This window comes from Mauremys mutica, chromosome 12 (assembly GCF_020497125.1).
Source record: "Mauremys mutica isolate MM-2020 ecotype Southern chromosome 12, ASM2049712v1, whole genome shotgun sequence".
In the NCBI taxonomy this organism is placed as follows: domain Eukaryota; kingdom Metazoa; phylum Chordata; order Testudines; family Geoemydidae; genus Mauremys; species Mauremys mutica.
The window spans coordinates 35578550-35600667 of record NC_059083.1 but is presented as its reverse complement, the minus strand read 5'-3'; the positions used below and the strand labels follow the sequence as shown (position 1 = coordinate 35600667).

The window sequence follows — 22118 nt, the reverse complement described above, 5'->3', positions numbered from 1 at the left end:
AAACAATCCTTAATTTAATTTAATGACAAGCCTTTCATTATCTTAATCATCCTGCCTCTGTTAATAAACAAACTCCCTGCCCCATGGGCAGAAGTTGCTAGCAGCACAGAACTCATCACATTCCACACTCAAGCTCTGACTCCTGGGTGCTGAGAACCCCCCCTTTTTTTTTCCAGGGGTGCTTGAGTCTTGGAGCACCCACAGCATCGGCACCTATGCAGCTGGGATCTTAAACCCCAGACCCAGAAGAAAGGGAGGATTTATACAATCAATATACATAAAAAAACCCCAAACAACAAACAAACCCTTCCCTGTAAACAACGATTGTGTGAATAACAACAATGTGAGATCCACTGCATAAAAATAAAAAATAATCTTGTAAAATTCTATATGCAACATTCATACTCTGTGGAGATTATTAATTCCCCCTGCCCAGCACAAAAGGTTTCCTCTCCAGTCCTCACTTTCTCCTTCCCTCCACCAGATCTCCCCATCTCGGTCTCTGACCCTGCTGAATGTTAGAGTCCTCCAGGGACACAGAGAACAAGTGCTGAACAAGCTGGTCAACATCAGTTTCTGGTCAAGCCTCATCACAACCTTCTTCCTGTTCTGATGAGGCAGAAGCCCGCTGTAGCCTCCAGGTTCATAAAGGTTGTGATGGTAGGTCCTAGAGAAGCCCAGTTGTTGATAGGATTCTAATGGGATATCTCTCGCCCCCCACCCGCCCTGTCTCAGGGACACAGTTGGAGTTGTGATTTCCAGACCCAGAGCCAAGGGCAGATTCTGTCCCCGGCAAAAGTGGCTGGTGGGAAAGTGAAGATCGGGGCCTCGTTATCTGCATAGCAGAATGCCACCTGCCCTGCCTCATAGTCCAGAGAAACCCGGATCCTCTTGAGGTTCCGGCTCAAGGAGAGAGGGACCTCAGGGGAGGTGAGAGCCCGGTACTGATCCAGACACCGCTCCACAGCCCAGATCCCCCCCTCAGGGTTAAAGTCGATGAGTCCCTTCCTCCTCAGTGATTCTCTAGCCACCCCCACGGCCCAGCGCTCCCCACCTCCCACCTCCACATCCCAGCAATGTCTCCCCGAGGTGAACCCCTTACATCCCAGCACACAGGGAACAGGATCAAATCTCTCGGGATTGTCAGGCAGATCCTGCCGGGTGTCTCCACAGTGCACACATTTCCGATCCTCAGACAAGACGAGTCCGGGATAAACCGTGTCTGGATCCAGAGTCACATTCGCTGGAGAGAGAGAGAATCAGAGCATTAGGGGCAGAGCTCAGCCCTGGGGGAGGCTGGGACCATCTCTCACACTCCCCAGCAGCCCTGTTCTGGCTGGGACATTCTCAGATTTTCTGCCTTTCTGTCCTGGCCCTAGAGTTCAAGCTGATGGGACGTGTCCTCATGCAGGTCTCCTCTGGGTGTGAGGGATCAATCAACAGTCTTTTGTCCTTGATGTTACACAATGGCCTGTCTGATGTCCACGGGCCTTCCTTTTGTGGGGCAGGAGATGATACCTCTTTTGGTAAACCAGTATTTCCCACTCAGTGTGACATGTCATTCCATATTCCCTATGAAAATATGCTTATGATATGAGAGATACTTCATGCCAGATGGCTCACGTGAGACATTGTCGGGAAAGTTATGATTACTGAATGTGATTATCCATTTGTATCCCTGTATCATTTCTGTATCTGATGTTAGGAATATAGACCATCTGTATCTGTATTTCAATTATGCTACTCTGGGTGACGCCCACTGCCAACACTTCAGGTACAACAATGGAGAAGCCAGACAGGGCGGATGGCCCATCAGCGAGGACAATGGACTGTGAAAAGCTTGGCCTTCCTGTGGATGCTCCATACTGCCCCTGACTCATGGACGCTGTAATCCTACGGAGTCAGGTGGTCTTGTCACCTGATACAAAAACATTACCCAGGACTTCTTGTAACTTTCCACTGTAAGATGGGGAGATGGGGGTCAGTCGAGGGAAACAAAGAACTCCCACCTTATGCAAATGCTATTTAAGGGTGGGCAGTGAGGTAATCCTGATGGTCAGTTTTCCCCTGCTACCCCATCCAAGATGACTGCTGGAAACAACCAAGACTGAACTGGAGGAAAGAACTGGACCCAGGCTGGAAGGGCATTTGGCCTGTGAAGATGATCAGAACCACGCTTAGGGTGAAATCTAAGTGTTGTAGAACTCACAGCCAGGTTGGGGTGTGTGCCCTGCTTCTTAACAGTCTGCCCCAAGGTTGGCACTCATGCGCTTGAGCTGTTCCACACAGCCTGCCCTGGCATAGCAGGAGTTTGACAGCCTGCTCAGGGGCTACTAACTCCACATAAGATGCTGGGGGGCGGGGGTCTCCCACTGGCTAGCTTTGGCGGCCCCCTAGCTAGGAGGCTGGTTTTCGTGGATCCCATTCTCAGGCACCTCTCTCTCCTCATGCATAACCGAGGTGCAAAGATGACGGATGCCTCCCCATAATGGGGCGGGGGGAAGGGCACAAGCTAAAGGGGAGGACATGTGACTGCCTCACATGTCTCCCCTGCCCAGTGACCCCTCCTATCCTGTGTCCAGCCCGGGACAGTGCTCTCCCCGCCCCACGTTATCTGCAGGGGATGGGGGGAGGACCTCTCTGTCCTTCTCTGTTCTTCTCTCCCTGCATCTCTTCTCCCCCCACACCCAGCACATTTGGCCTCTCTCCCTGGCAGCTGGGTGGGGAGCGGGACAAAGTCGTCTTTCCAGCCAGGCCCTCTCAGGCAGAAGCGGCTCCATCCTGCTCCCCGCCCGGCTGCCAGGGAGAGCGGCCTAACGTGCTGGGGGGAGGCTCAGGGAGAGAAGAACAGAGCCCCTCCCCCTCCCCGGCAGACCAATCTGGGGGGACACTAGACCCTCCCTATGCATCGCCTCTTCGCCTAACCCAATTCCTAAGCGCCTCCATGTCAGGCATTGCAAAGCTGAGCATGGCAACCCCCATGTCTCTATGTGGGCCTCAGGGCCTTAAAACGAACAGCACAGCTGGGAAGTCCTGAATTGCCTCAGTGTTTCCCGCTCAGACATTGACCTGGCAGTGAAAGAGTTACAGGGCAATTCACATCGCTGCCACTGATGACAAGAGAGGGAGAGAAACGGAGACTTCAGACTTAGTATTATTTCTGCAGCCCAGCCACAGCAAGAGTCAGTCTGTCCAGCTGCCCCCTCCTCCGTCAGCGTCCATCTGTCTGGGGTACACACAGGCAGTGTGTCTTCAGCAGTGGATCCCCCGGGCAGGGAGAGGCGGTCGGTGTGTGTCACAGCAGCTCCCTTCTCACTTGCATGTGGTGCCTAGATCGGGGTGAGCTGGGCCTCTGGGGGTTTGATCCCAGAAAGTTTTTCTGAACATTAATTGAGAGTCCAATTTACTCTTAAATTGAGTGTGTGTGTGTGTGTGTTGGGGAAATGCTGGGAAAACTCACCCTTTCTGTATAGTTTTTTCACACCCCTTGCTGGAGACAGTCCCCAGTCCCTCTTCAGGTCAGATGACAGAGTGTCTAGAGAGAGAGGAGAGAGGGGAGGTTTCATGCTGCCATGTCTATGGCAAAATGTCTACTCCTTGATTTATTTGTGCTTTGATTCTGAAACAGACGAAATGGTAGAGATACGGAACCAGGCAGAGCAATGGAGACACGCTGGGAGAATTTCTAGGAAGGGCAAAGGATAATAAAAGAGAATCACAGATATTCTCTGCACGCGGCGCGTGACTAGGGCCCCGATTCTCATTTATGCCTCTGTGGCAGCGTAGCGGGATGTTTATACCAGCTTTAAAGCCCCTTTACACTGCCAGGGAGGTAAAGGTGCAAAGAACCCTTAACATGAACAGGAACCAGGATCTATACCACTTGCCTCCTCCAAGGATTTCACATGAACCCTCTGCACATACAGGATCTCATTTTCTAAGGCTCTGATCACCCCGAGCCGTAGGAGCCGACTTCATGGGCGCGCCGGGGCTCAAGTACCCATGGAAAATAAAAACAGGCAGTGCTCAGCACCCGCCAGCCACACTGATTCTGGCCCTAGGGTTGGCCGCCCATCAGCTGTTCGGCGGGCAGGAGGCACTTGGGGGAGGGGGCAGAGAGGAGGGAGTGGTGGGTTGTCAGGGGAGCCTGCAGAGAGGGGGCAGAGCAGGGGTGGGAAGAGACAGAGCGAGGGCAGGGCCTCAGGAGAGGAGGCAGAGCAGGACAGGAAGAGGCAGAATGAGGATGGGGTGCGGAGGGTGGAGCACCCACTGGGAAAATTACATTTGAGAATCCGATCCATAAAGTTTCTTATATCCAGGGAGCTGAAAGCATTTTAATACAGCCACAGGTTAAGCATCAGACTAACCCCCTCCTGTGAGGTCTGCAGTTATGATCACCCTCCCTGCTTTCGATGATGGGGGAAACTGAGGCAGGGAGCCATTACTTGATTTGGCCATGGTCACACCGTGAATCAGTGGTAGAGCTGGAACAGAACCCAGCTCTCCTGACTCCCAGACCCATGCATTATTTGCTGGATGTGAAAGGGTTTAGCATCCTGCAGGATAAATGATCCAGAGTCAACTTTTAGAGACACGTTAGAAAAGTCTGTAAATGGTAATTAGGGCCATTCCATGTTAGATAGACTAGAACTTTGAAATGCAAACCTGTATTGTTAGAGAATTAGAGGTGATACTAACTGTGTGTGTTTACTTATGTCTTGTTGGAGGTTAACAATGTAATCAAACAGTCCTGTCTGTGCTGGATTCTGTTAATTCAGAGATCAAAAGGAGATCTTAATATTTAAATGAACTGTAAATATAGTGATATTACTGTATTCGTCTCTCTTTGAAATGTACAGCAAATCACCTGCAAATGGTGGAAAACGGTCAATTATTTTATGTTAATCCCTATAGCTAATTACCAATGATGCTTAGGAAATAGGTCTACTTCAAAGTCTCCATGGTTGTCTGTTGTTCACCTAAAGACTTCTAGCTGTCAAGAGAAGGCCTGGAACTGTATAAGGGACTCTTGGGTCCTGATCCTTTTTATCTCAGATCTGCTTGATGCTTTATGCAGGGGAAGCTTGAGTCATAAGGCTGAGATCTCCAGTCCTCACTCTGAATATGGACATTGGACTATCACCTATGGACTAATTCTGAAAGAACTCCTTGCAACTACAAAGTTAATCATCTCTACTATGAAGCTGATCTCAGAACTGTACTCATGTCTGTATGCATACTGATCTTTTAACCAATACTCTTTCTCTTTTCTTTTTAAATAAATTTTAGTTTATTGTCTGTAAGCGTGTATTTGGGTAAGATCTGGAACATTCATTAACCTGGGAGGTAATGTGTCTGATCCTTTAGGATTGGTAGAACTTTCTTATATGATGAATAAGACTTTAAATAATCCTCATCATATTTGACTTGGGTGTCTGGGTGGAGGCCTAAGGCTGGGTTGCTTTAAGGGAACTGTGTTTTGGCTTCTGGGTAACCAGTGAGGTATTGTAAAACTGTTTTGAGGCTAGCTTGGTAATCTAAGTACTGGAATGACCACAAGTTTTGGGGATTCTCTGCCCCAATCTCTGCAGTTTTCCCTAATTAAATAACCTCAGTGTGGGCCCCCTTGGGACCCGAGTCACAGTTTCCCTCTATTATTAAATAGCAGTTTATCAGATCCAGTCTCCATTTATTACGAGATCCCTGTGCAGATACAAAATTTGTATTCACATCTGATCGCAGACATGGTCCGTGTAGGGCCGGCTCCAGACCCCAGCGCGACAAGCACGCGCGTGGGGCGGCACTTGCCGGCAGGGGCGGCAGATTGGGCCGGCGGACCTGCCGCAGTCACGCCTGCGGGAGGTCCACCGGAGCCCCGGGACGACCGGACCTGCCGCAGGCATGACTGCGGAGGGGGCGCTCCTCCCGCGGCTCCAGTGGACCTCCCGCAGGCGTGACTGCGGACGATTCGCTGGTCGCGCGGGTCGACTGGACCTCCCGCAGGCATGACTGCGGCAGCTCAACCGGAGCCGCCGGACCAGCGAACCGCCCGCAGCTGCGGGAGGTCCAGCCGAGCCGCGCGACTAGCGGACCCTCACCAGTCAAGCCCGCGGGAGGTCCGCTGCTCCCGGGGCTCCGGGGCACCTCCCGCGCATGACTGCTTGGGGCGGCAGAATATGTAGAGCCGGCCCTGGGTCCGTGGATATCCGCATCTGCAGCCACGTATATAAAGCGGATATCTGCAGATTTGCAGGGCTCTATTTATGACCGGGATTATGCCACAACTGAATCTGTCAGACAGGAGCATGTGATCCTGCTCTCTTCACCTGGATCCCATATTTCCATGGTTTCAGAGAAACCTGTTCATGGGGAAAATGAATCCCCTTCATATGGATTATTGACTTGGAATAAAAATGTATTTTGCCTTGGAAAAAACCCAGGTCAGGAACGGCAGAAACTTCCTAAAACCATGGCTCTGCCCCATGCCATCCCTCTGTCCAAGGCCCTGCCCCTGTTCCGCCCCTTCTCTCCCAAGCCCCACCCTCACACTGCTCCTTCTCCCCGAGGCCCCACCCCTATGTCGCCTCTTCCCCCGAGGCCTCGCACCCGGCTCGTTCCTCTCCACCCTTTACCTGCCATTGCTCATCCTTACAGCCAGTAAAATGTGGTGAGGCCATGGTCCCCTGGCTCCCCCTCCATTCCAATGCCCCAGCCCCAGCCCCTTATCCTGATTTAATGTGTCAATTTAATTTATTTCTACTTTCCATCAGCATCTAACCATGGAATAATTGACCAGAGCCCTTCCTCTCTCAGCGTCATGGACACGTTTCGGTTTTCCCTACCTTTGAAGGTCCTCAAAGTCGCCTTCAGAGCAAGAGTTTGTTGAGAGTAAATGCTGAGTCTTTTTTCCAGCACAGGAGAGATCCTCACCGGCACCTGGAACTTCCCTTTTTTGCACCTAGACCACAACAGAATTTGTTAATGGATAATTGTTGGATTTTCGTATTTGACTCCGAATGTCGAACTAGCGAACGTTACTGAACTAAGGAGGCTGGAGAATGAATTGCTTTGTACATCCCCGTGCTCAGATGAGGTACAGTCCAGGCAATGGCAATGCAAACTCCCCCCACCAGTAGTACATTAACTTGTTTCAACTCTGATCTAGGGAGACCAGTTCAGGGGATAGGAAGGGAGTTCAATCCCCATGGCCTGTCCACTCCTTGGCTTTCCCGCTCTGATGGCCAATCGGTTCTAGTATCCCTGGTGAACTTCGCGTTCTGGGCCACAGAGGCTGGACTGAGATCAACTCTTGTCTCCCTTGTTCAGTGGTGCCCAAACTTCCTGTCGTGCCCCCCACTTACCAGTAATGGAATCTACCCCACTCCATCCCCACTCCCATTACTGCACAGTTGGCTCAGCGGCAGAGCCTGGGCTGAAGGTGGAGCTGGTCTGGGGGCTAAGAGGGAATGAGGGCAGAGCTGGTCCTGGAGTGGAGTGGAGTTGGGTGAGGTTCCCTCCTCACTCCCACCCTGTGGGGGCTGGCCCAGCCTCCTCTGTGCACCTTCCCAAACATTCCTCCTCGCGCAAGGGGAGTGCACCCCAGAGTTTGAGGACCACTGCCCTAGTTTGTTCCTTGGGGGTAGTCAATATTTTTTGTCCTGGTCCAAATTACTTGGTGAAGGTATAGTCAAGGTCCAGACTCCAGAGAAAATAATAAAAGAAATAATAACAATAATGATAAGAAGAAATAAATGAAAAAGATTTCGGGATCCGTTCAGAAGCGTGAGGTGATCTGGACTTGGCCCGCAGTCTGCCTATTGACTGCCTCTTCTCACAAGTCTCCAAATAATCAACAGGTCATAAAGACTTCTCACTCCTGACCTGGGCATGACAGAACCAGAGTCCTAGAGATGAAACGTCCATATTCCACCCCCAGAGCCCTGGGGCATCTCCCCCGCCCTTGGAATTCAGGTGATTAAAAATAATCTATATACATTTAGTTTTATAGGAAACACAGAAAACCCCGTTTGTATTAAACAGAGGGAGTTTCTGACCCGTTTGTCACCCTGCCCTGCTTTACTGTTGTGTCCTGGGATGATATTTTAAACATCTTATCCAAGCCCCTAAGCAGCACAGAGAAGTGCATGAATGGTGGCTATCGAAGGTCAGGGGAGGCTAAGCCTCCCCTAGCCCCTGCCGTGGCCTCACCCACACTCCGCCCCAAGGCCCCGCTCTCCCTCCCCCTTTCCTTGAAGCTGGCGGGGGCTCAGCTCCTGCCAGCGGCCTGGAGCTCTGGGCTCGGGCTGTCGGCCAGGGTGGGGGTGGCTTGGAGCAGTGCTCAGGCCAGACAGTGGCCTGGGACAGCTCAGCCTGGCCTGGGGTTGGGTCAGCCAGCGTGGCTGGGGCGGGCCAGCCGGGGCTCCTTTGGCTGCAGCAGGGGGGTGCTCGAGGCTCCGGCGGGTGGGGGGAGGGGCCTTGGGTGGTAGGGGCGGGGCCAAGGGTTAGTCTCCCTGAAGGGGGTCGTTCACCCGCCACCCATGCAGAGATGTGAATGGAAAGAGAGGAGCCACATACCTGCTCAATGTGCTTCTGGCGTCCTATGAGGAGAGAGAGAGAGAAGGAAGCTCAGTCCCGCACACCACACACGGGGGCTCCCTCCTGCTCTGGCCAGATTTTCCTAACTGGCCACTGTGTATCTCCTGCAATTATCCGGTCATGTTCTATTGCCTGGAATTGGGACGTGTGTGTGTAAATAGCACATGGAAACCAACGAGCTACAGCCTGGATCCACAAACGGACCGAGGTGCTGCAGTGCCTAACTTTTGGGCACCAAGAAAACCATTAAAGTGACGGGATCCACAAAGAACATAAGAGAACATGGGAATGGCCAGGCTGGGCCAGACCAAAGGTCCATCTCGCCCAGTGTCCTGTCTCCCAACAGTGGCCAATGCCGGGTGCCCCAGGAAGCCCGAGTTAAGTGCCTAGGCTCCCCGTGCCATGCATGAAGAGAGACTGGCACCCAGCTGCACAAAGCCAGCAGGCTGGGCGGGGAGCTGCCTCAGACAGCCAGTGGGAGAAGTTGACGAGTGGCGTGTGCCCTAAGCCCCGCCCCTTTCACAGAGTTTGTCACCTTACTACAGGGAGGCTGGATCTCTCTGTGGAAGACAGGAGGAAACGGGTGGCTCCCATATAACTTTTAGCCCAGTGGTTAGCGCTCTCACCCAGGAGGTGGGAGACCTATTTTCAGTTCCCCCTGTGCCAAGAGAGGGTTCAAACAGGGGGTCCCCCTCCTCGCAGGAGAGGGCTCTAACCACTGGGCTCTTACACGGGTTTTTTCGCAGTCTCCCCTGTTGAACTGTGGATAAATACTTAAAGAGGCAGAGGGACTGAACTCGGGGTCCCCAGCCTTGCCACAAGGCTAGTGAGTCAGTCTTAGTCCCTCGGTTGCTGGTGCAATGGCTATTTAAGAGAGTGCACGCAAACAGTACTTGCAAATCAATGAGCTAAAGCAATAACTACCCCATCGGTACGTGCAAGTGCTGTCTGTGTGCGGCCGGTTCACGGGGTTGGGCTTGGGTGGTGGGTGAATCCCACTTTGGGGAGGCTAGCCCCCTGGCCCCACCTTTCCGCTCAAGGCCCCACCCCCGCCTGCTGGAGCTCTGAGTGCTCCCCCTCCCCAATGGCTGGAGCACCAAGCCCCATTCACTGCCAGAGGAGCCCTGGATGGCCTGAGCTGTCCCAGGCCACTGGCCTGACCCCAAAGCTCGATCCCTCAGGCCCTGGGCCACCAGCTGACCTGAGAACCAGCCCAAGCTGCCCCTGGCCGCCCCAACCTCTGGCCACCAGCTTGAGCCCCTCAGCTGGAGGTGAGCCCTGCCGGCTTCAGGAGAGAGGGGAAGCGAGGGCAGGGATTTGGGTGAAGCGTAGGTGGGGCCACAGCCTGGGTTAAGGGAGGCTTAGACTTCCCTGGACTTCGATACCCACCACCCATGGGGTGGGCACACGTAGATGGTTGCAGGTTGTAGGCACTAATACGGAAGCTGGTGAGGCCCATTTCAAAACTGGACACAAAAGGGAATTTCCCGGTCTTTCGCTCTTCCAGGGGGAAGGATGATTGTGCAGCTAAGATGCTAGACGATGATTCAGGAATCCTACGTTCAGTTCCCAGCTCCATCTGTGTGAACGCCGGCGACTCACTGAATCTCTCTTGCCCTTTGTAGACTTGAAGGTCTTTAGGGCTGAAACAGTCCCTTTGAGCTCGTCTATATTCAAAGTTGCACCAGTTTAACGTAAGGGGTATTTTTAAGCTTATTTGACTGAGCCAGTGCAAATGTGTGTGTGGACACTCTCACTTCAGTTTAAACTAAGCCTGTATTCGTTGAACCTGTGCTGATTCTTTGCCAAATTAGGTGAAATCGATATGCGCTGGGCATCAATTGAAACACTAGTGTTTACACTGTGCTCTGGGGCAGGTTTAACTACCCACATTGAAAGGTAAACCAGGGCAACTTTGAATGCAGACAAAGCCTTATGCGCCCTGGGTCCCTGCTCTCAGTTGTGTCATCTACAACCTACTGTGCTGCAAATTAAAATCATCATAATAATTTAAAGTTTGTGTTGAATCTGCCAAGCAGGAAGTTACCCATCAACCTGCTCCCCGCTGAGGGTCTCCATCCTCTGGCCAATGCGGGATGGGGCAGAAACACTCTCCCCACAGGGAGTAACTTCACTCTGAGCCAGGAGCTGATGGTAGCAAGGACACTGGCTGCAGCGGGTGCTGCTGAGGGACCTCACATGCTGGGCAGGGAGCTGAGGAACAGAGCAGGTTGCAGCAGGAGCCACAGGACTGCGTACCAAGCAGGTGGTGACAGGTCCCGCCGGACATTGCAGCTGGATTCAGGTGCACGTAGATCTTGTGGGGGAGCAGCAGAGCTTGGGCAAGGGCCCTACCACCAGAGGGATAAGCACAGAGGAGCCCTGTCGGGACCTCCCTGGAACTCAGAACCAGATACTAGCTGATGCTCCCGAAGGGACAGGGAGCCTGCAGATATCTTCTGCAGGCAAAGTGCTGTGTGTGTGTGCTGGGGCGCAGACTGGGAATCGGTCAGTGTGCTCTGATGGGGGCTGGCTCCATGGGAAGGGGCTAGCGTGAAGGACAATGACATATAGAGGGGAACCCTGTAGCCCAGCTGCCACCGCAAAGGGAGCAGCCCGTGCTCAGAAGCTGTGCAGGAAGCACTGGAAAGGCTCCAGAGGCGAGAGATAAAGGTGATCAAAGGGATGGAAGGCAAGCCACATGAGCAAAGGCTGAAGGTCATAGGTGCCGACTCTGTGGGTGTTCCAGGAAAAAAGTTTTCAGATGCCCAGCACCCACTGGCAGCCAGCTCTCCCTCTGCCCCCGCCTCCAGCACCTCCTGCCCACTAGTGGCCCCGCCAATCAACTCCTCTCCCGCTCGCTGCCATCAGCTGTTCCCCAGCATGCAGGAGGTGCTGTCAGGGAGAGGCAGGAGCAGGGAGGGGGTGCGCTTGAGAGAGGGGGTGGAAAGAGGCGGGGCAGGGTCACAGCAGGGGTGGGAAGAGGTGGGGTGGGGGTAGGTATGGGGCTGAGCGGGGGTTGATCACCCTCCGGGAAAATTGGAAGCTGGTGCCTGTGTTTATTTTGGAAAAGAGGAGATTAAGGGGGGACATGATAGCGGTCTTCAAATACTTGAAAGGCTTCCATAAAAAAGATGGAGAAAAGTTGCTCTCTCTTGCCACAAAGGGCAGGACAAGAGGTGATGGGATCAAACTACAGCCCAGCAGATTTAGGACAAACTTGCTAACTGTAAGAACAGGAGGACAAAGGAACAGATGTCTAGGGGGGTCGTGGAAATTCCTTCTCCGGTGGTTTTCCAAAGGAGGCTGGACAGCCCTCTGCCTTGGGTGGCTTAGACCCAACAAATCCTGCATCTTGGCAGAGGTTAGACTGGATGACCCTTGTGGTCCCTTCTCACCCTATGGGTCTGTGATTCTATGAATGGAGAGGGGCCCAGTGACCCACACAATGGACTGATCTTGGCCAGGGAACCTTCTTGCCTTTCATAGAGGACTGGACAGGAGAGGACCATGGCCCCACCATTTTTTACCAGCCGTAAGGGCGAGCGACAGGGTGGGGCGGAAAAGAGTGAGTGTGGGGGGGTGACTTCTCGGGGGGAGAGGGGTGGGGCCTTCGGGAAAGGGGAGATGCAAGGGCAGGGTCTCAGGGGATGGGGCAGGGCCACGTTTCAGGCGCTGGTGGCCCCCCCCCCCAATTTTAGAGAGCTTCCGTCTCCCCTCCCTGGCAATGCAACTGCTTCCGCTGCCGCCCCCAGGGTATTTGCAACTTTCTCTTTCCTCCCAGCTCTAATCCCCACAGCTGAAATGCTGGTAGAGCCGGTGGTAGAGTCCCAGTCCCGCTGGCGAGCTGCTGCGTATCAGTTACCAGAGCCCTGAGCAGTCAGCGATTACAAGGCTTAGGGACTAATTGTGGCTTTGCCGTTCTCTGGGGAATTAGCTGGAGGCAGAGACGTAGGGGCTGAGCCGGGCTCTGGGGCGTTCTGTCTGCACACAGCAGATGTGGTCAGTGCCTCGCAGACAGCTGGGTGGCGAGCTGTACATTGGTGATGCCCCATCACCTGCTGGGGGCAGGGAATGGGTTTTGTTTAGACCCCCTGAATTGACTGAGCAGGAGTCATCCCTTGCCTGGGCAGGGATCTGAGGTGTCTCTATCTCAGCCTCACCTGCAGGAATTCCCTCGCCGGCTGCTGCCCCTTCCCCTCCATCTCACCGATCAGCTCGCTGAGGCGGGAAATCTCCTTGTCAAGTTTGGTGACAGTCTCGTTCTGCCACCTCACAATCTCCTGCTCCAGCTCTCCCAGCCGGGCCAGCAGGAGTCGCTCTTGTTCCTCCAGGAACTGGTGCAGCTGTTCAAATTCAGACACAACCTTCTGCCTCTCGGCTTCTTTTTTGTCCTTTAGTCCAGAGACACAAATAGAGGAAAGGAAGAGCAAGGACAAGGAGAGAAACATGAGACATTTCATAGAGCCTTGGTTATGCAAGGGGAGTACTTCCCCATGACCTCTGCAATTCAGCATTTTGTGAGACATTCCTTGTGGATGCAAAATAATTTTTTTCTAGAACTCCCTCATGAGGTCTAATTTCAGTTAACAGCGCGCAATGTCTGGCATGCTTGGAATAGTCTGATATCACCGACCTTTGACAGCCCAGATCTAAGAGCCGGACTCAGAACCACACAGGAACGGATGGCTGGGGAGAGAGAACTGGGGAACACACACAAAACTGCACAGCAGCAAAATGTAAGTGAGGAAATCATGCTATCCTGGCAACAGTCGCTGAATAGCGCCACACACACACAAAGTGTTAAATAGAAATGCAGCTACACCCACAGGGAGTGGCAGACGTACACACAAATATACACACATTTTCAGACGTGGTAATACAAGGTGAGATGGAAATGGAGCTGTTCTGTAAAAACTTGTGACTGCTTTGTGTTTACTAGAATGTTTAGTGTGTGAATATATTGCTGTCGTTTCATGGGGAAAAAAATTCTTTGCCCCTGGCAAAAAAAATTCTTTGAAGAGAGAGGGGAATTCTTTGGGGAAACCAGACTGAAGCACATCTACACCAGCGGCTATCAGCCTTTCCAGATGACTGTTCCCCTTTCAGGAGGCTGATTTGTCTTGCCTACCCCCAAGTTCCACCTCACTTAAAACTGACTCGCTTACAAAATCAGACCTAACCATACAAAAGTGTCACGGCCACACCACTACTGAAGCATTGCTGACTTTCTCATTTTTACCATATAATTATAAAATAAATCAATTGGAATATAAATATTGTACTTACATGTCAGTGTATAGTCTATAGAGCAGTATAAACAAGTCATTGTCTGGCTGAAATTTTAGATTGTACTGACTTCACAAGTGCTTTTTATGTAGCCTGTTGTAAAACTAGGCAAATATCTAGATGAGTTGATGTACCCCCTGGAACACCTCTGAGTATCCCCAGGGTTACATGTACCCCTGGTTCAGAACCACTGATCTACATAACAGCTGGAGGGGTCATTGCCAGCTTGGGTGGACTCAGGTGGTGGGACAGCGTAGCTGCCCTGAGTACAGTCCTGTGTGAGACCCTAGGTTGGTTCTCGGGCAGGGAACCCATGCCACTGTGAGTACACTGCTATTTTTAGCACACTAGCTCAACCAAAGCTAGCGTGCATACATCCACCCGAGCTGGAAATTATGCCTCCAGCTGCAGTATAGGTGTACGCTGAGACGCAGCTGTCACAGGTCCATAGGATCGGTGCTATGCCCCAGCTTTTGAACAGTTTCTTGGCTGGAGGAACCCCTTAGATGTGCCAGACCCCCCGAGGGGTCTCACTCTTCCTTCAGGATGGGCCATGAGGCCTCACCACCTCCTTAGACTGAGATCCCAGGCTCCAGCCCTCCTGGTAGAGACTTATCCACTCTTCAGGCACCCAACATTTGCAGTGACACCCCAAACCACATAGGGTTTATTAGTGGCCTAGGACACAGCATGGGATGCCCCGTAGGTTAGCACAGGGACATACGGGTTAAAGCACAGTCCATTCTGGGGCAAGGCAGAAGGCACCAGCCAAGCTGTAGTGAACTCCATCCCCATGCACTGCTTCCTTCTCTGACTTCCAGCCTTCGTCAGTTCCCAGGTGACTGAGCCCCAATGGCCTCCCCCACTTTTACTCAGGTTCCGGCACTCCTGCGGGGGCCCCCAAATTGGCCAGGGCCCCTAGGCACGGGCCCATTAATCCGCCACTGCCTGGAGGGAAGAACTACAGGTGCCAGAACACAGCTGGGCCTACAGTGTGAGAATGGTCGATACCCAGGGTGATGTAGCCTAGGGCCTGATCTACGAGTGGGAAAATTACAGAATCCCACGTCATGACAGGTAAAGGCGCAAGGTGTGCACTCAGGGACACCAGAAAGGGGACAGAGGTGCTGTTAGCTCTGCAACCGTGACCCAGAAAGGTCACAGAGAAACACACCCCCATGCTCACAATGCTACAGAGAAATGAACCCGTTGGGTATTGACTATGGGCACTTACCTGGTACTCCTTAATTTTCCTCTCTTCAGTCTCTTTAAATCCCAGAAGCTCCTCTCGCTCTTTCTTCAGAGTCTTCAGTTGGGTCAGGGTTTGTTTCTGAGTGAAGAAAAACGCTGTGCGTGATTTACGTGATGGGGTGGGACTTGTTTCTACCACTAAAAAAATACATATCCAGCATGGAGAAAATCTAGTCTTTGATTAAACTCTTTCTAAACTGTTGCCATCGGCAGGAGGACGTGATGCCAATTCCCTGAAAACCCACTTGCCAGACGGAGGTGCTGGATGGGAGGAGGTTTGTCTCCAGGAATTCCCCTGGATCCCCTCCCCTGGCAGTAATATTGACAACGATTGTTCCGGGCTGCCCAATGCACAGCAGCAAGGGGCCCTGCACCCAGCGCTGCCCTGGCTCTGAGCGATCAGGGTAGTTTGGTCCCAGAAATGGGTGGTTCCTTTACTGGAATTGAAGTGATCACCACAGACTAATGGGGGGAATCCCCCGGCATCAGGGGGAATCCTTTCTGGCAGAGGGCCAGTAGAATGACCATTCACCAGCTCCCTCAAAGCCTCCTTCATAGGGGTCTGTTGGGAAGGCAGGGTTGTGGCTGAAGCATGCTGCACGTTGCCTACTCTCAGCTGCTACAATCACCCAGAGAACAGAGGGTGAGTCAGAGCAGCCCCTGGGGCTGCGGGTCCAGGCAGGACCCAGGAGGAGCAGATACTACCAGGAGTTTGAAAGGTGTCACACAGCCACCTCTGCCCCCACTCTCTGATCCTGCACTGAACTCAGCTGTGCTGGGTGTGACGCTGGCAGACCAGGTGCCAGCTCATGCCAAACCAATTCACTTGTGTATTAGTATAGAGCAAAGTGATTGTTAAATGTACAGAATGTAGTTGGTGTTTAAACTTCATGAGAACTAATGAGACGTTACTTGCATTGTTTTCACTTATCTATATCCAGTTATAATGGAGTAGCGAACATTTCCATTGTGTATACCCCTGTAACTAAATAACCCATCAAACGAGGAAGAAGCTGCATGGAATGCAAATGAAGGACTTTAACAGCAAAGTGCTACTTTCAAAGCAAGTGGGCATTGTGTGTGAGGATCAGAGGTCAAAGACTCAAAATGCGTTCCTCACTTTCTGTCATCAAAGGAACAGACCACATGAGTGGGTAGTGACCCTGTCAGCTTGTTTTCTGGGAGAAAAAGCTGTAAGTACGGATTTACGCAAGGATCTGGACTGTTTGGATTCTAACAGGGCGGAATAACTGAACAAGAAGACGAAGATCCCCAGGGTTATTCTGGGTAGCCCTGAGAAATTTTTAGGAAACTGGCAGATGACGACATCTCTGCTACCATTTGGAATTATAGACTGTGACTCATCTGTACATATAGTATACCCGCTTTAACTTCTCAATCATTCTTATTTTCTTTTCTTAGCTAATAAACCTTTAGTTAGTTTACTATAGAATCGGCTGCCAGTGTTGTCTTTGGTGACGGATCTAGAGTACCAGTTGATCTGGGGTAAGTGACTGGTATCTTCGGACTGGAAGCAACCTGAATGTGGTGTGATTTTTGGTGTGAGTGACCGTTTATCACAAAGTCCAGTTTTTCTGAGTGGAAAGATAGACAAGAGTCTAAGGGGCCTGTCTGTGACTCCATGGTAAGACTGGTGGAGTGATCTAGGAGTTCATTTTCGTTATTCCTTTGGTGAAATCTAATTATAGAACTCAGCATCAGTATGGGGTGTCTGCCCGGTTTTCTGCCCATCTGCCCTGAGGTCGGCACTCACGTTCCTAAGCCACTCCAGACAACATGACACCAGGAAGGAGAGTAAATGACTCTGGTTGATTTAATGCAAAGTGTGTGCAGACCCTACAGAGCATGTTTCAAACAGAGAGAGCAGATGGGAGGTGCTGCTCTCAGTTTGCTTTCTACCTCCTCTATATTTCACTATAGACTGTGAATCCTTTGGAGCGGGACACTCTTCACGTGTAAATTCTCAGCATAGATATGACATAAACATAGCAGAGGACTACTTCTGCTGTAGCGAAGGTTAAGAACGCCTTTCTGTTTAAAGGGCGCTTATTATAAGCCCTGTAAAATCTGCCCTGTCGCTCGGATTGCATTGAAATTCGTTGTGCTTCATGAGGCTGTGTAGTTGATCTAGTGAGCTAAAGTTGGGGTCATTGGACCAAGGAGTTTCTAAGATACAGACCCTTGAAGAAAACAGCTTTTCAGAGTCTACCGAATAACCCTTTGGAGGCAGTAAAATTGAAAAGTGGGAATTTTGAACCTATGACCCCCGCTCCCGATCCTGTCATTTCTTAGTTGTCCCCCTCACTCAGTTGAACCCTGAGTCCAGTGGCTCCTCCCGTAAGGTTGGGGGAGGGGCCTTTAGATGCAGGACTTCAATGAGGCCCCTTCCCCGAGGGCCCCCCCGACACCACTCTTTCCCCAAGGCCCCGCCCCTGCGCTGCCCCTTCTCCCCAAGCTCCCACCCCTGAACTGTCCCTTCTCCCGAGGTCCCACTTCTGTGCCGCCTCTTCCTCCCACTTTTAAAAGGGGGGGCATGGCCCTCTGCCCCCCGTTCATGCATCCCTGGTTAAGTATTATCATCGTTATCTGGCCACAGTCATATCACAAGTGCAAACTGACATGATAATTACAACTGCCTAAAGGACCCTGCCGCCTACCCACAACGTTGATCTCTCTGGTCAAAAACTTGGAAAGTCACCCCATAAAACCTCCCTCGAGGCAGAGTTCAGGTTGTCCGGAGGCACAGCGTGTCCTTCCAGAACACTAAGTCCAGCCAAATGCAAATATCTGCAAACCAGAAATACCGACTTCCAGTACGTGCCTAGGCAACTTTAGCTACGTCCTCCCTGAATACTGCCCCATGTGCCAATACCCAGGGGAGGTGTGTAATGCAGGTTGGGGCACAAAGCATTGGGGCTGCAGCGGGGGGTGGGGAGCGAGTGGAGACGGGGCCTTAGGGGGAAAGGGCAGAATGGAGGCTGAACGGAGGCAGGGCCACAGGGGAAGGGGCAGAGCAGGACCAGGGCCGTGGGCAAAATGGGCTCAGGGCTGAGGGCGAGTGATGGAACAGGGGAGGGGCTCCAGGCTCAGCGCTCCGGCCAGGGCCGAGAGCTCCATTGTGGTCCCAGCCGAGGCTGAAAGCTTGACCCAAGCCGGGGCTGAGCTCTCAGCCCCCGTCCCCCAAATGGCCCCCCCGTGGCCCCGACTGAGCTCTCAGCCCCCCCACCTCACCCCAGCCAGGGCCACGGGGAGTGTGATGCTCTGTACCTCAGGGGAACACCCTGCACCCCCATGTTCATCCCTATAACAGGATTGGGTGGGATCCAATGCAAAGTTTGTCATGTCGGGTGTCTTCGGAAGGCTCACGATGCACTGAGCATTGTTGTTATAGTGATGTTATAGTAATTGTTACAGTAACGTTATAGGTTGTAATTTCATGTATATAGTTATGAGGCTGAAAATGTGTCCCCATGGCTTAAAGCAAGCCCAGGAAAAACTCTCGAGGAGCAGAGTGGCAGTTCACACCTCATCAAGGCATGTATGGGACAAACCCAGCCCAGCCTCACAGGAACAAAAGACACTGGCCTAGGCAACAACAAAGCATCTGTTGGACTCTCAAGTGAGTCACTCCCCTTCCCTTGGTCAGTTTGGGACTATGAAGAGGTAATGTTCACCTGACTCTGAAGGCGGGGGAGGGGGAGCCAAGAGGGAAGAAAGGACACGATAAAAGGGAGAGATGTTTGCCATGCTCTCTCTCATCCACCTCCATCTACAGACACCACCACCAAGTGACTGAAGCGCTGATCAAAGGGGAGAGCCTGGCTGATGAGCAACCAGCCAGCCTGTGGTGAGAAGCATCTACGTTTGTAAGGGCACTGAAAGTGTTAAGATCAGCTGAGAATTTGTTTTGTTTTTATTTCATTTGACCAAATCTAACTTGCTGTGCTTTGACTTATAATCATTTAAAATCTATCTTTGTAGTTAATACATTTTTTGTTTATTCTACCTGAAGCAGTGTTTTTGGTTTGAAGTGTGCCAGATAACAAGCCTGGTACATATCAATTTCTGTGTTAAATTGACAAACTCATATAAGCTTGCAGTGTCCAGCGGTCATAACTGGCCACTGCAAGATGGAAGTTCCTAGGGTTGTGTCAGGGACCAGAGATATTGGCTAGTGTCATTCAGTTGCACAATCCAAGCAATGAAAGGTCAAAAGTGCTCACTCACGTAGCTGGGAGCAGCTTACATGCCAGAGGCTGTGCGTGAACAGCCTGGGAGTGGGGTCCTGACAGCAGAGCAGGGTAAGACGGGATTGGAGTGACCTAACAGATCACCAGTCCAGATAACATCAGCCAGAAGAGGTGGGGTAGGGGGCCAGCCTCCCAAAAGGGAATCTTCGCCCAGTACCACATACTCACACGCTGCCCATGCACTGTACTGAACAAGGAATACCTTTATCTGCCCTCTACTCAAACACTTAGCCTACTCCAAAGCCTAGTTGTACAACCCTCTGCACCCTCACACACATGGTCATCCAGCACTCAACTTTCACTTACCCTTCATTAAGCCCACAGACCACAGGCATCTCCCACTTCACTGCTGACAATCCCCATGGCAAGAAGACCCCCGTGCCCCACTACTTACAGAGACCCCCACTATCCTTTCCCACAAGAGTCAGCAGGCCCCCACCACTCAGGACTTCGCAGTAGCCAGGCCATATCTGCTTGGGCGGGTGGGTGACCCCCTGTGCTCCTCCACTTCTTCCAGGCACAAAGCCCTTTGGTGGGGTGCTGGGGTGCTGTGGGTGGTAGATAACGCTCTGTTAAAAAAATCGAAGGGGCAGGACTATTGTCTCAGGCTCTCTGCAGACTCAGGCAAATGTGGCTGCATGGGTCAAACTTGGGGAATAGTTTCAAGATTTCTTCATAACATATGCACTGACTCCATGGGTGCTCTGGGGTTGGAGCACCCACATAAAAAAAATAGTGGGTGCTCAGCACCCACTGGTAGGTCCTGCCGGTCAGATCCTCCCCCCTTCCACCAGGGCCTCCTGCCCGCTGAGGAACAGCTATTCAGCAGCGAGCAGAAGGCGCTCGGGAGAGGGGGAGGAGCAGGGGCAGGAAGAGGTGGAGTGAGGGAAGGGTGCACTCAGGGGAGGGGGAGGAACACAGCAGGAAGCGGCAGGGGGAGGACAGAGCAGGGGCAGGAAGAGGCAGGGTGGGGGTGGGGCCTTGGGTCAAGCAGGAGTCAAGCTCCACGCCAGGGAAATCAGGAAATCAATGTCTCTGCTTCATAACCATGAGAGCTAGAATTTATGGTGGTTTTCCATTTTGAAGCTTTTCTTCTGCAAACAGAATGACTAGCCACTTCCTTTATTTTATTATTTTTAAAAGGACCGAGGAGGTTCTGGTGCAAATCAGCTAACTCGAGGAGCTGGGACCCTAGAGAGGTATCTTTAGTGTCTCTGCCTTAACACAGCACTGTAAATGCTGCATGCAGCGGAGTGAGGGTTGCATCCTGAATGTGAACGCCTGCTGGTGGTGCCCGGGGCTGTCAGGGGTGTGAAGGAAGAACAGCTTGTTCTCTCCATTCCCGGCCTGCCAGCAGCATGGCCACATCTTGCTTCACCCCCCTTGGTGGAGAAAGCACCACACATTGAGCTCCAGTGCTGCCCTAATGAACAGAGCCGGGTTGAGTGGCTGGGACAGCATCAATGGCCAGGACTCCCTGCAACTGACAGAAGAGAGGGGCCTGCAGGGGAGAGATTTTGTCAGAGCTGGAGATATGGGGATGTCGGAGTGGAAATCTGGGAAACTAGGGGAGTTAGTGGCTCTGAGAGGAAAGTCCATATCGAGTTAACCAAGATCCAGTTCATTTCCTACCTTATATTTCCAGGCAGCCACTTCAAGGAGAAGCACCGGGTGAGATTTGTGCTCTGGAGATCTCTCGCAAACCACACACACGGCTTCCCCGTCCTTCTCACAGAACAGGTTGAGTTTCTCCTTGTGCTTCTCACACACATTCTCTTTTCCCGCTTCGTCTGCTTTTAAACCCTCTTCTTGGAGTTTTTCTATTATGTGCGCCAGGTTCCGGTTGGGCCGGAGATTCCCTGCCCGGATCCGAGCTCTGCAGACAGAGCAGCACAAAGGCCCGTAGTCTCCCGTTGTCCATTCTTCACAGTACCGAGTGATGCAGCCCCGGCAGAAGTTGTGCCCGCAGTCTACGCTCACCGGCTTTGTGAAATATTCCAGGCAGATGGGACATATGGGCTCCTCTGTGATTTCCTGTTCAGGAGTCCCCGAGGCCATGGCTGCTGGGATCTCTGCCTTCTGCTCTCGACTCTGGGAGGAGCAGCAAGGCAAAAGATAAGAAAAGGAGGAAGTGGAGACAATATGGGGTGAGGAGGACGAGGAGGAATGGGAGGGGAGGAAGTTGGAAAGAACACAGGAAATGAAAGGGTGGCTGATGAATATTGAGGGGGAAAAACCAAAAAGCCCTCAAGCTAAATCGAACAAGGACACTCTGAATCTGAAATGAGCGAGTCACAGACATGGACACTGGAATATCTACGAAGCAGTTCTCAAACTTCATTGCACTGTGATCCCCTTCTGACAACAAAAATTACTGCATGATCCCAGAACGGGGGACTGAAGCCAAAGCCCAGGGGTTCAGCCCTGGGCGGGGGGGTGGTGGTGGTGGTGTCTGTAACTTGAGCCCCACTGCCCAGAGTTGAAGCCCTTAGGCTTTGGCTTCAGCCCCAGGTGGTGGGGCTTGGGGTTGGGCTTCGACCCCGGCCCTCAGCAAGTCTAACACCAGCCCTGGCAACCCCATTAAAACTGCGTCACAACCCATTTTGGGATCCCCACCCACATTCTGAGAACCGCTGAAATGGGATGATTTAAAACAAACAAGGTCATGTCTTGATTCGCTGCATCTCACTGAACAGCTAACCTGCCCTGGGA

The 22118-nt window shown here is 52.1% G+C and overlaps 1 protein-coding gene across 1 annotated transcript; it reads right to left on the bottom strand.

The window, feature by feature from the left end:
• Positions 1–731: 731 nt before the first annotated feature.
• On the bottom strand, positions 732–21464 carry LOC123346704 (E3 ubiquitin-protein ligase TRIM7-like). Its single transcript, XM_044984179.1, has 7 exons — positions 21039–21464; positions 15119–15214; positions 12759–12989; positions 8575–8597; positions 6843–6958; positions 3461–3535; positions 732–1243 (listed from the first exon to the last, which is right to left on the bottom strand). The coding sequence occupies exons 1-7, from the start codon at positions 21462–21464 to the stop codon at positions 732–734; spliced, it is 1479 nt and encodes a 492-aa protein (XP_044840114.1).
• Between the last annotated feature and the right edge of the window lie 654 nt (positions 21465–22118).